The 13,916-nt window shown below is 40.1% G+C and overlaps 2 protein-coding genes across 2 annotated transcripts; both read right to left on the bottom strand.

Moving 5' to 3' along the window:
- Window positions 1-7,864: 7,864 nt before the first annotated feature.
- Window positions 7,865-9,598, bottom strand: LOC115577797 (GTPase IMAP family member 4-like). The gene has a single exon (XM_030410674.1). It carries the CDS (start codon window positions 9,518-9,520, stop codon window positions 8,219-8,221), a length of 1,302 nt encoding a protein of 433 aa, XP_030266534.1. The 5' UTR covers window positions 9,521-9,598; the 3' UTR covers window positions 7,865-8,218.
- Window positions 9,529-11,200, bottom strand: LOC115577804 (GTPase IMAP family member 5-like). Its single transcript, XM_030410686.1, has 4 exons — window positions 11,179-11,200; window positions 10,326-10,967; window positions 9,619-9,729; window positions 9,529-9,548 (listed from the first exon to the last, which is right to left on the bottom strand). The coding sequence occupies exons 1-4, from the start codon at window positions 11,198-11,200 to the stop codon at window positions 9,529-9,531; spliced, it is 795 nt and encodes a 264-aa protein (XP_030266546.1).
- Between the last annotated feature and the right edge of the window lie 2,716 nt (window positions 11,201-13,916).

The raw sequence follows: 13,916 nt of genomic DNA, 5'->3' as shown, positions 1-13,916 counted from the left end.
GCAGCGCAAAATAATAAACAGAATACAGTCCCATTAGAAATAACCAAAATAATACACAGGCAAACAAAAGTATATTTACCGTGTGCGCCTCTAGAACATAGTGTAGTCTGTTTACTTTTCTGACCAGGCGTCCGCCATGTATCCGGACTCTCTTTGCTCTAAGCGCGCGGTCTCTTTTTACCCACAATTCCTCATACAACAAGGTCATATGACCGTACGTTTCAAAATAAAATAGACCTCACATTGAAACTCTTTCTTTCTCTTTACACTCTCAATTCTAATACTCTAAATTATTTATGAATTCATACTTATTTATTAACCTTTTAAACCACTACGTTAACTCATGAAATACTGTCTCCAACAGTTACACTGATTTTCATTAGATCTCTAAACTTCAATACATCATGGTTACACCTTACACCTCCTTTAACTTTGCAAAGTTAATACTAAGTCAAAAATGATCATCAGAGACAGAATGACAGACAGAGCCTTGAGTGTAACACCTCCTCGTTTTCACAGACACCCACCTTTGCCCTTCCTTACTTTACTTTTAATGCTTCAGCATTCCCTTCATTACTTTGCTAACATTTTTAATACATTTGATTAATTAATTAATACCAAATTAAAGCCATAATCACACCTTACACATTTCTTTTACTTTGCAAATTCAGCATTTAACTCTCACTCTGATCATCAGAGACAGAGTGACAAACTGAGTGCAGTTCCCCATTTTACACAGGCAACATGTACCCCTCCCTCTCCTACTTCCTTATTCAACATTTCATTCATGATGATTTTTTAAAGATGACTATAATAATATTCTTTTTATCAAATTAATATATGGCAAACATAATGCAGCAGGCCAAGCTTTAACATATCATAGAATCATTTCAGGATTATATATTGATGTCTGGTGTCTGGCAGGATTGTATGTTGTGAGTGTGTGTGTGTGTATGGGTGGCTGCAGCTGTGTGTGTGTGTGTGCATACTGATATCTCTCAGCCAGGAGTAGATGGATCTCAACACTTCTGACAACGTTAAATTTTTGATACTTTCCGTGTGGCCCTAATGTCTTAGTCTGTGAGCAGTTCAGGAGGCTTCAGACTGGATCTGTAAACCAGTGAACGTTACCAGGTATTCTGCAGAACACTAGTACTGGTTCTATAGTTGCCAACAGGACCATCAGATTATGTTCTTCTGCAATATTATCTTTTAACACAAATAACACTTACAGCAAGATACCTTTGCTCTTAAATCCATTCTCTACCTTATAACCAAGTGGTTACATCAATGCAAGCGACCAATAATTTTGAAATGAATAACTTTAACATTAAAGATGTTTACTAAAGGTTAAATTGAAGACGTTAATAAATGAAACAGGATTTTGTTCCTACAGAGCCTCGCTTCAGTGCATCTGTCACTTTAAAGTTTTTAAACTACATTTGCATGTAAACCAAAACAGTATAAAAAGTAAATCATGTAATGTCAACAGGTCTTTGCTGTCGAGGTCGAGGGACATCCAGTTAAACAGGCTCCATCTGGTCTCTGCTCGGTCAGTAAAACTGATGCAAGATTTAGTTTGAACGTTTGTGGTGTATGTTAGATCGTGAAGAACACAAGTTTATATTTAGCTGAAGCTTTAAAAGGTGCATTATGTATGAATTGGCGTACGAGGGATACCAGATGCAGATGGCTGTTATGGTCTGGAGTAATCTTTTTTTTTTACTTATGTGTTGTGTTTTTTTCTTTTTTAATGACATCACCCTGACAGGGACTGCAGTTGAAAATTAGCCTGTATGACTAAATCTGGCACATTTACATGACGGACTCTGGTGCTCACGTTAATAAATGTGCATGGTCCCTTCTTTAAATAGAATAAATTAAATAAACATAACAAACTAACAAATAGGGAGCAGCATATCATCAGAAGAATATCTAACTGCCGGTCATCGAAGCTGACATTAGCTTGTTAGTTCAGTTAGCAGTGCAGCTAGCAAACCTATTAACTGACTTGAGTCTGGAAGCTCGGAGCACCCAGGGAGTGTTGATCTTCATACAAACAGCACGCAGGCCTTTGGACCAGGTGTAGGTTAGTGTCTAACTAATTTCAGCAAATTTCTGAACGTTTTAAACTGAAATTCTTACGTATTGCACCTTTAACACACTTATTAGATCAAATCACAGAACTATGACAGTTCCTGTCGGTGTGATGATTATGAAAATGTCTGTCTGTGTATGTTAACCTTGTAACAGACCGCTGACTTGTTAGTGGTGCTTTGCTCCGCAGCAGTCAAACATCTCCTGCTCTGGCATACATTCACCTAGAAACACCATTGAAACTTCGAAATGTAGGCACAAGTCCTGTGTATTTGAGGTGTCTTCAACTTTTTTCCTACAATGTGTAGTATTTGAACGGCGACCCTTTAATGATCGTGAGCGATTTGGGGAAAAATGTTCAATGATTGTGTGTGGTGGAATGTTCGTGCAGCACAGTGGGTGATGTCATCGTCAGAGCAGGGGAGACTCAAAAAAACTCTCAGAAATGTTCTCTTTATATGACGCTCCCAGCCACAAATTTCTCTCTACAACAGTGATAATGTCCAAAGTTGTAGCTACACTTGTCTTCTTTCTCACAATGTGTATACTTTATCGGTAGGATTTACGTATTTTGAATTATCTGCCTCTAACCGAAAAGAGTAGTTCTCAACTGCTCCATTCACTCCATTGTAGATCGGGAAGAGGATTTTCGGGGAAAAGCAGAAACTGCCCCTTTTTTTTTAACTCGCTCCAAATACCACATATTTGAAAAGAGTGAAAGAGTCATGTCTTGAAGATATTTCATATCATGTCTGAATAATTTTCTTTTTCTACTTTCTACATCTTTTTCTTTCAGTTTATGAATTTGAGTTGTAACTGAAGCTGCTCACCCAGAGGAAAATTTTACTGCTCAAAGCTTGCTCTTTTATGGCTATGGAGCCGTAAAGGAGCTAAATGAGAGTTCTCATTTCAGTCTCGTAGTCTTTTTTGGTCTCAAACATTTCAGACTTTGAGTCTGTCAGTAACCTAAAGCGTCGATCTGTTTTCAGTTACACAGAGAAAAAGCCTCAAAGGTGAAACAGGTTTCAAAAAGAAATGTATTTTCTCTGACTGTCTGTGTTGATCTCATACAGTGTGAATATTACTTTGTGGACCAAACAGCTTTTTTTCCCCTTGTTTTGGAGTCGGCTAAAAGAAACTGACTCAGTGTCAGGAGATTTTAATCATTCTGTGATTTCTGACTAATCGGGACAGATATTCAGCATTTTTCAGATTATAATTATCAGTGGATTTTCTGTCAGATTGCAGATATGGAAACGTATTTGAAATGTGCTACTATCTTTGGCTCTAATGCAACATCCTCTCACACAACATCCCACCTACAGCTCTGTCTGATTGGTAGCACGTCACAGTTAACAGCCTGTAAACACTGAATGATCTGAATCTGCTAACTAACTAGTAACTAAATTATCAATTAAATGTAGTGGAGAGGAAATATAAAGTAGCAGAGAAAGGAAATACTCAAGTAAAGTAACTGAAGATTGTACATAAGTACAGTAATTGAGTAAATATTACTCAGATTCCATCACTTGTTCTAAATTTTGACACCAAGATATTTGTTTTACATCACCTACTTACTGAACATCAGTTCCAAATATCAGTTTTCAGTCTCTTGGGTTTTCTGATAATCAGTATCGGCCCTGACAAAGTCTCATCAGTCAACAAATTTCTATATGAATAAAGTTTAATAAACATACAGATCCTGTGTTTGTGTTGTGTTTCAGTTTAATATTTTAATCTCTGTCAGTTTTCATGTTTTCATAGAGCTCTTTCCTCAGTATGTGACAGACAGCGACATCTTGTGGCAGTTTGAAGAACTGCAGCTGAGTTCGCGTGAGTGTGAGCAGTCACTGCTGAAGCTTCAGAGTCAGCAAGCTGCTGCTGAACATGAACACTGAGAAAGTGCAGGAACACACAACAGAGCACAAAGATGTTATTTACAAGCTGTTTCTGAGCGCCTCACACATCAGATTAAATGAGACAAACTGAGTACCTGAGGACCAAGTGCCGGCTGGTGACCAGGTGGAAGATGACGATGAGGAGGAGAAGGAGAGCCAGCCAGGGCCGAGGAGGAAGAGGAGGAGGATGAAGGAGGACACGAGGCTGCAGAGAGGATGGAGAGGCTCTTCTCTGCTCCAGAGGACAATCTTACATTATTTCTGTTGTTATTTAGTTAATTTATGAGTTCTTTATAAATTATTTGTTCATAATTGTTCATTTTATATAATTCATTAAATAAAATATTGTTCTATTGTTACACATTGTCTATTCTATTTAGTATTTACAACTTAAGTACAATTCATAACAGCAAACAGCATCAAGTGCTACTTTTCAGGGACAACAAGGGATTGAATGTTTTCTTTTATTATGAAGGTCTTAACATTTACAACTATTTACAAAATTACAGCATAAATAACTATTTACAGATTATTATTAACTATTAACGAAAATAATAATTATTAAAAACAATAATAAAACAGTTAGAGATGATGTACAGTAACAGGCTGAGCAGGAGTCCCTGCAGTGCTGCTGGGCTGGATGGTGTCAGTGGGACATCATCTGGGTCGGTACTCAGGGTGTTTGGGGGTCCAGTCTCCTCTGTCCACCACATCGTCCATCAACTGGGTCTGCAGTTCTGACTCCATCCACGGCTGCCATGTCATTAAGAATGTTTTAAGAAAGAGGCAAGAATTATAATTTCATAATATAATTATAATAATTAATCATTACAACATCAAAACTATCTACCAAACACTTTAAATAGGAATAATGCCTTTAAAATTAAAATAAAACCATATGTGGCGATCAGCAGTTTATATGTCAGCATTAACGTGATGTATCGTTAATGACCCCAAACTGTTAGCTAGCTAATAATGATAATATTGATTACCGTGGGTTCAATAACAGGTTTACCTCTCCACGGTCCTCTCAGCCGGAGATAAACCAGAGCCGCTTCTCCTCTTCCTCCATAAGCAGGAGGATTAAAAAGGATATCAGGAATTCCTGAAGCTCAAACAGATCTGACAGTCAAACTATTCATGGACCTGGGCTGCATGAATGTAATATGTAATATTAACATAAACATATAAACTAACATTAAGCTTTGCATTGACAGAAAATGTAAAAGCAGTAAATGATGAGGAGAGTTAAAAACAAACAGATCAGCAGCAGAAGATCTAAAACTGACATCAGTTTAATGTTAGAGCGCCACCTGCTGGACAAACACAGTCAACACACAGCTGAGGATCACAGAGGATCAATGAAACATCAGCTGAAACATTCAGAGAGAAGCTCTCTGGTCCTCAGTTGCTTTTTTGATTCTGTGATTAATCTGCCTTCTTGTTTTCTTCAGCTGCATCTTGTCCTCGAGTCTTCTTCACTGAGATAACGGAACATTATCTGATCTTCTTCAATTCTCCCTCAACTTGGAAATCATCTGCATCATGAAGGCACATCAGATGCTCTAAAGATATCTGAGGATACAGTAGACCAGTCTGCACAGTAAACTTTTACTGTTCCAACTCCTTTTATTAGAGATATGAAAGAGTTCAGACACTGAACAGAAATACAAAATTTTCACATGATATCATATTACAGGAATTCAATTAACAAATTAGATCCAATCAGAATAAAGAAATTTCCACACAGCTGTGTAGACTTGAAAACAAACTAGGGCCGGGACTTTAACGCGTTAATTACGATTAATTAATTACACAAAAATTAACGCGTTAAAAAAATTAACGCATTTTAATCGCACTTATTTTTGCACCGCGGAACGTTTCTCACTGGAAGAGTTTCAGGGGTACCGATTATACTGGAGCACCAACTAACGTTCATGACTTCAGACAACAATGAACGAAGAAGCAGATGAGACTGCTTTGGTCGGCCCCGTGGATGGGAAATTTTGTTTTAAAAAGCGGACGGATGGCAGCGTAGATAAGAGCATGCTATTGCTGCACTTTATGGCAAAAATCGCACTGGTCGGGGCGTTTAGCTCAGTGGGTAGAGCAGCGCCCCATGTGCCGAGGCTCTGCAGAACCCGGGTTCGACTACTGGCCTGGGTCCGTTTGCTGCGTGTCTCTCTCCCTGTTTTCTGTCATATCTTCAGCTGTTCTGTCAATAAAGCCATAAAAGGCCAAAAAAATATTAAGAAATTGCACTGGTCTGTTGGTCTTGAAAAAACAATGTTTTGTTGCTTAAGCTTCTGTATTCAGTCATTATTCAATAGTATACTAAAATCCATGTGAAAAAAATTGCTTCTCACTGTTCTCAGGTCAAATATTTATATGTGATTAAAATGCGATTAATTTCGATTAATTAATTACAAAGCCTCTGATTAATTCGATTAATTTTTTAATAAAAAACAAACATGTTATTGAGTATAAGAAATCTTTTTGATGATTCAGTTCCTTTTAATTGTTACATTTTTAGCATTTTGCCTTTATTTGTTTTAAGATGGAAGTAAAAAAACAAAAAAAACAAGACGTTGATCGTATGATCATTTAAGCCTCTACAGCACCATTCAAAAAATCATCAAGAGGCAAAACCATGTTTAAATATCTCACCACATTCTTAAATCCGTATCATCTACCAGTCAGTTAGACCCCCCACCACTCTACATAGTATGAGACGTCAACTCTGTCTGTCCTCTTCATCCTCTCTCTGATGCAGTATCTCCAATACTGAAGAAACCAGCTGCATCTCATCTCATTTACTTTCTGTTTATCTTTGAGGGTTGCGGGGATGTTACCGCTTTTATTCCCCTTTTTCAAGGGGTCGTGGGGATTACTGGAGCCAATCCCAGTTATCTCTATGGGCGAGGGCAGATCCCAACAGTTTAAATCATTTTCATACAATCCCAAATCTACCTTTTCTCTCCAAAATACTTGATAAAACATTTAAAGCTCAGGTTCACGCTCACTTAAATCTCAATAACCTGTGTAAACAGGTGTGTTCCACCGTACAGAGACAGTCTTGTTAGAGATCATTAATGACCAGCTGATGGCAGCTGACTCCAGACTTTTAACAGAACTCATCCTCCTCACTTCTACTGGAGTCACTGGCCTCTCATCTAAACCAGTCCTGGGCCCCCTTCTGTTTATTAAATCCCTTCTACCTGTTGGTCCTCTCTTTCAGAAACATCACACTCATATTTACTGTCAGTGGAATAATATCCAGCTCTATCTAACCACCAGCCCACCTCCACTCTCCCAGCAACCTCCCTCTGAATCAAATCAGATCTCTTCCAACTACCTCAGTCTACATCAGCTGATGTGTGCAGTGGCCGAGGGTTCGAGTCCACCATGTGGCTCTTTGCTGCATGTCATCCTCTCTCTGTCTCCTTCACTCTCAGTCTGTCCCTGAGGCTTTGAATACTATTTACAAACTTCATTTTAGTAGTCAAGTAGGCTTTTGTCACATTTACAGAAAATAACAAAGTTCAACATTAGCTAAGATATAAAACAAATCTGGTGAAGACGAGCCTCCAGGATTGTGCTGAATAGACTCCTGCAAAGGTCTTATTTTGCAAACCTGCAACTGCATGTACCCGCCATACTTGATAGCGCATCTAACCCATTTTCGGACAGTATAACACCCGTTTCATCCAAATTGTGGGGGTCACCCATCAGCTGCCCGCAGGTACCCCAACCCATGTAGGACTCTGGTGCTGAACAACTACAGACAACCCATAATACATAATGAAGCCGTCAGACTGGTCCTCTCTGATCTAGTGATTATGTAAAGTGTAGCCTTTCATTACAATACGACAAAACATTATCCTGTTTTCATTTTCAGATCTATATGCTGTATTGTATCTGTAATGTATCTGTATTTATAATAACAGGCCTCACATTGACGACGTTGTTCACTCTGTACAATAACAGGAAGTTCCTCTCTTCACAAGAACCAGGATTAAAATGAAGGCTGTAACCGCTCACAGTGTCAGATGATGTACACATGATTAATAATGAAGAATATATGATCCGTGTTCAGCTACACAACTACAAGATCATCAGGTGTCCAGTATCAAAGTAGAATATCACCTAACTGTGGTCCACAGCTCAGCGTTTGTTTCACGTCAAGATAAAATGAATTCTGAGTGTTGACTCTGCACACTTCATCACTGGATGATACAATTACATATGTCTTGTTTTCTCGACAACTCCCCCACCTTTCCACTAAGGTCAGTCATTTCCTTTTCCATTGCCTCAGTTTGCGTTCTCAGGTTTTGAATTTCTTCCTCATGTTTTCTTTTAAGGTCTTCCTTCTCATTCTGCAGCACTTCGACCTCTCTAAGAATCTTCTTTACATCTTTTTCCATCGCTGGCCCTGTGGTGTAGCAGCCGCCACCATTTTCTGTCACCATGGCTTCAATCTTGTTCAGCAGCTCTCTGACTTGTTCACGGTTCTTCTCATCTCTGTTGTTGAAGACGTGGTATCTCCCTCCACACTCTTCTATCAGGTGTTTGACAAAGTCATCACACTCTTTCTCTATGTACCTTTCAATTGGTTGATCCTTCAGATCGTCTCCTCTGGTGAACAGAACGATGATGAAATCTCCTGAATTTTCACCAAAGAGTGTCTTGATCAGTTTCACAGCCTCCTCTTCCTCCTGTGTGAAGCGACCGATCTGCAGCACCAGCAGGAAAGCATGAGGTCCAGGAGACAACATGTTGATGTATTTTAGAATTTCCTGTTTAATGACATCTTTGGACAGAGTCGTGTCAAACAGGCCGGGAGTGTCGACAACAACAACAGGTCGTCCATCAATCTCTCCTGATGCTTTCTGGCAAGACGTGGTCACTGATATCTGACTGGGTTTGGATTTAAAACACTTAAACCCTAAAATGGTGTTTCCACTGGAACTCTTTCCACTGCCGGTCTTTCCAATCAGCACCAACCTGAGAGGCTCTCTGCTCTGATTTTTACCTCCTGTCTGTTTATCATTTATTTCCACATCTTTGCTTTCAGCTTGAAGTCTTTGGACATTTACGTCTTGAACTGCACCTTTACTTCTCTGATCTTCAGCCAGCGTTTCCTTTGTGAAGCTTCTGGATCCTTCTTCTCTCATCTTCTCCACATCATGTCCAGACTTTGGTCTGATGGTCTCTTCACTGCAGGTGAGGAAGGCTCCTCTGTTTTCATGGACAATGTTCCTAATCTTCTGCATTAATGACCAGTGGTTGTCTTCAGACATGTTGTAGTATCTTCCTCCACAGTCTGCAAGGAGCTGATTCACAGTGAAACTTGTTTTCTTCCCCTCATGTGTGATGATGACCATCGAGTGTTTGAAAGCATCTTGACCAAACAAACTCAGGATGAACTTCAGAGTTTCTCTGTTCTTCTCTGTGAACTCAGAAGGATTCACTAACAGCAGGAGAACATTTGGTCCAGGAGGACAAAGACTCACACATTCCTGCATCAAGAGCTTCACTCGTGTCTCAGACAGACTGAAGATGTCTGAAGGAGTTTTCACTAATGTAAATGTTTCTTTTCTCCACTCTCCGTGGTCGACCTCACATCTCTCAGTTTCTCCCTGAGATGTAAAAGTTTTCTTCTTCATGATGAAGTCTGATAGAGACGTTTTGTCGTCCTCACTCTTTCCAAGAAGAACCATCCTGACTCCATGTTCTGTAAAAACAACCACAACAAACAACTCCATCATTATTTCAATGATACAATTATTGTTTTCCTGAAATGTAATATAAATCTACTTTGAACTATCAGAGTTTGAACATTGATGCATGATGACTCCTTGATAATACTGTGTAATTTAAACAGCCTCCAGTTTACCTGTGAAGGGTCAGAACATGAACATCATGGCTCTCATGCTTTGTTTTACATGTTTAGCATTCCATTATTTATGTGAATCAAACAGCATTCACTCAGAACTCAACTCAGCTTCACTGTATACACGACTCCACACAGACTGTGTTGATCTTAAGTGCTCTGCATCACAGAGAGGAGATGATGAGCAGTTAAACCTCTGAGATGAACTGATCTTCACTGCAGCAGCTTCAGAGCTGCTGCTCACACTGAAGCATGTGATGATGCTTGATTACATTAAATGATGAAGCCACATGTTCACACAGTGAACAATGTTTAAGGCTGGATTCTGTTTTTCAGATTCAGCAATGCAAAATGATGATACCATTAAAACATTTCTTTGCACTTTTTAATAAATACTATTTAGTGCACACTTCATCAAACATCCTTCTTGTTCTTACCAGCAGCTCCTGCAGGACTCATCAGCTCACCGACTGCTCCTCCTTGTTTCAGGCTCAGAGGAGTTTGAGTTGCTGTTGCTGCCTCCTTCAGTAAATCACACCTCAGATGTTCTCCAGTGTTCTCTTTTGCAATTTGTCCAATACGTGTTAAGAGCTCCAGACGATCAAGGTTCTTCAGCCTCAGAGACCCGTATCTGCAGGTCCTGATTACCTCCTGCAGGGCCGGATGGTTGGTGTAGTCTTCTGTGGAACCTGGACTCTCCTCTCTGGGTGTTGATATCAGAACCAGTGAATGATCAAATGATTGATCACTGAAGAGGTTCAGGACGCTGCAGAGCTTCAGTTTGTGTTCCTCAGTGAAGTCTTCAGGCTGTAGAACCGGCAGGAACACATGAGGTCCAGGAGCAGAGAGGTTCACACAGGTTTCTACATGTTTTCTGAACTTGTCTTCAGGGATCTTGGGATCCAGCAGATCTGGAGTGTTGATCAGAGCTATTTTCTGTCCCACTATCTGTGACCTTCCTATCAGACATTCATCAGGTGCTTTGTGAGTGTTGACCACAGTTTCTCCCAGTATGAAGTTCCCCACTTCTTTCCTCAAAGACCAGCTGTTCCCCAACAAAACCACCTTCAGCTCAGACACTGAAATCAAAGAGAAAAAAGAGAGCAATACTTGTAGTCGTTAAGCTTTTGATTTGTCTTTGTGACTATAGACTAAAGACCATGCAGATTTAACAGAACAGCTTTTAAATCAAACTAAATGTTAGTATATCTTGTGCATGTTTATATAAAGTAATATTGTAAAAATAAATTTAATGAAACACTAAAGCAGCTACTTCTTGGTTTAACTCACACATGGGAGGCAGGATGCGCATGCTGTTCTCACGCCTCAGAGGCTCCACATCACTTTTCTCTGTAAGAACAAGAAAATATCCTGGTTCTGGTTCATTGATTTCATACACCAACAATGTCACTGTTTCAATTAAATACAGATTTCACTGAATGTTGGCCCACACACAGGGCAGAGGATGTTAGGATGTGGTCTGAGGTTAGACCACCTGTATATGGAAACTGTATGGACACTTTAACTTTAACCCCACACAACAGCACTGCAGCTTTCTCACTTCACATGGTGAACTGAATGAACAGGCATGAGTGTTCATATAGAGCCTTGATAAGGACTGTTTAGACTTATAGTCAAGACCGCCTAAACCAAGCCCAAGACACTACCAAGACCAGAGAGTATCAAGACTAAGACTTGTTCAGCTCAAGACCGAGGCCGAGGCCGAGACCCAAAAAAACCAACAATTTTTTGGCCATTTTGCATGAGTTGTAGAACATAAGCGTCACCACGCATGGTGGTGGTGGTGGTTTTCAGCGGGAAACACTGAAATCCAAACAGAGATGACCAATGCTACAGCCTTTCGTTAGCTGAAGTCAAAGCCATTCAATTGGCAAACAGGGGACGAGCGCCAACGCCGCCCGTGTCACAAAATGCATGTGATTGGTACCAACTGTGTCTGCCTGGATATTATAGGTTACACATCCCTTCGAGACCGCTCAGCCAGTCCGAGACATTGTGAGACTGAGAGACCCGAGACCGAGACGAGACCGAGACCAAAGACAGTCGAGGCCGTGACAAGACCAAGACCACAAAAAAGTGGTCTCGAGACCAAGACCGGTCTCGAAAACTACAAGTCTAGGACTGTTCACACTGCACTTAAACAACAGCTGAAAACATTCTCAAAACCATCATAGTCCCAGAATAAGAAAGCTTTTACATTAGTCGAGCTGCTTGTTCTGCTCTGAAGGAGTGTTAAGCCTGAAGTTTTGGGTTTACTCAGGTAATGTTCATGAGATGAGGGGGGATGTCAGTTTGGGTCATCAAACTGTAATATTTATACTTATGTCATAGGCTGCTTAGGGAATTTCTTTTTTTTTCTCTGGTTATAATGCTCTCACGCAGCCATCATGAGCTCATATATTGTAAAGAAATGCTATTTTCATTATTTGTTTCAAGAGAGGAGTTATCCAAGTCAGAGTCCTGCACGGGTGAAAAATAATGTACTGTGTAGGACACAGATGCAGGACATGCGGACGCCTGGAGAGGCGGGTCGGGTTTTACGATTGCCATTTTCAAGGCGTCACTTATCATCAGTCATTATTAGCGACACAAATGATAAGCATTTATATTTCATATGAGCTCATTCATTCGTGCTTGCGCCCTCCCAGAACTCATTCCCTCTACGCTGTCTTACTTTCACTTTTAAAAATTGCGTCCGTCCAATTTTCCTTCGGGCGTCGGTATCAATTTATACCGGGTCGGCTCGGGTGCGGAATGTAATTTGTGTCGGAAAACAGGTCGGATGCGGTGACCCGTGCAGGACTCCGCTCTAAGTGACCATTTAATCCTCTAGCTAATTATCAAGCGAAATATCCAACATGCTAGTTAACGTCAAAGACTGCGGTGGAAGACGACGGTAAAATATTTCCTTTCTCTAACACTGGATTTATTTAATTTTGAAGGTGTGGCGGCTTTTATTTTGCTGTGGCGGTGTGCCACAGTCAATTACATGTAGGGGAAACCCTGTGTACTATACAGGTGTGTGTGTGTGAGTATTTCTGGAAGAATAAAAGCGAAATGGTGGCTACGATTCAACGTAACACGCCGCCTGCATGGACAAAGGAAGGCTACAAGAAAAATGGCTGATCGTGTGTGTGTGTGTGTGAAATGTGATGCCAAGTTAGAGAATGTTGGAACCCACAGATGAAGTTGTTCATTGTGGATTTCAAAATGGACTCTGAACTGAACTGACAAACTCGACTCTGTCAAGAACTCCAAAACTCTTTGACCATTACACAGCTGTTGTGGTGACTTTGATTGTAGTTAATTAAGTAAATTATTAATCAGAGTTGCAAACTGACAGTTTAGCACCTTTTTATGAGACTGATTTGGTGAATTTGCCCTTTTCCCTTTTTCAAGGGTGGTGCCCTGAGGTGATTTATTGTAAATTGGACTTTATTATTTATCATAATTAATAATTATCCCTGATACTCATGAATTATTATTGATAGCCAAATTTAACCCAAACTCCTTTTTAGTGCTCCATGAGTGTTACATAATAGTGCCTCTGGTGATGCAAGCACAGCATAATGGTGCCCAGTGTGAGGCAGTGTTCTGTTCCTGCAATCATTCATTAATGTGCAATATTAATTTCAGCAAAATTTGAACAGTGCTAAAATTTGGGATTTGCATCTTGAACCCTTTAGCCAAAAGTCCTTACATTGAACTACTAGTCTACTATAGGTGTAGACGTTGATTTGTACTTACAAACAAATGCAGCGTGGTGAGAATTGATTGATCAATCAAATGTATAACCCATTCTGTGTGAAAGTATCAGAAGCGACGATGGGTGAAATTTCGCTCTGGCAGTTGTACGCCTCCGGAGGTGGTATCAGTGGCGCAGTATTGGTGAACCGAACCAGTGTGAATGGATAAGCCAGCGGTGCGGAGCGAGAGCGTGTCGATCTAACAGCCTGATACCTGCACAGGTCCTTTACTCAGCTAAATGAAGAGAAACACAAAACAAC

This window comes from Sparus aurata, unplaced genomic scaffold (genome assembly GCF_900880675.1).
Source record: "Sparus aurata unplaced genomic scaffold, fSpaAur1.1, whole genome shotgun sequence".
Taxonomy (NCBI): domain Eukaryota; kingdom Metazoa; phylum Chordata; class Actinopteri; order Spariformes; family Sparidae; genus Sparus; species Sparus aurata.
This window is presented reverse-complemented; position numbering and strand designations above follow the sequence as displayed.

What these genes read in the sequence shown, in the direction of transcription:
- LOC115577804 (XM_030410686.1), bottom strand. Translation starts at nt 11,200, where the DNA reads ATGCGCATCCTGCCTCCCATGT. An exon ending in GAGTCCTGCAGGAGCTGCTG is followed by an intron (nt 9,730 to 10,325) that starts GTAAGAACAAGA and finishes TTGTTTTTACAG; the next exon opens with AACATGGAGTCAGGATGGTT. An exon ending in TCAGGGAGAAACTGAGAGAT is followed by an intron (nt 9,549 to 9,618) that starts GTGAGGTCGACC and finishes AGACATCTTCAG; the next exon opens with TCTGTCTGAGACACGAGTGA.
- LOC115577797 (XM_030410674.1), bottom strand. Translation starts at nt 9,520, where the DNA reads ATGCAGGAATGTGTGAGTCTTTGTCCTCCTGGACCAAATGTTCTCCTG.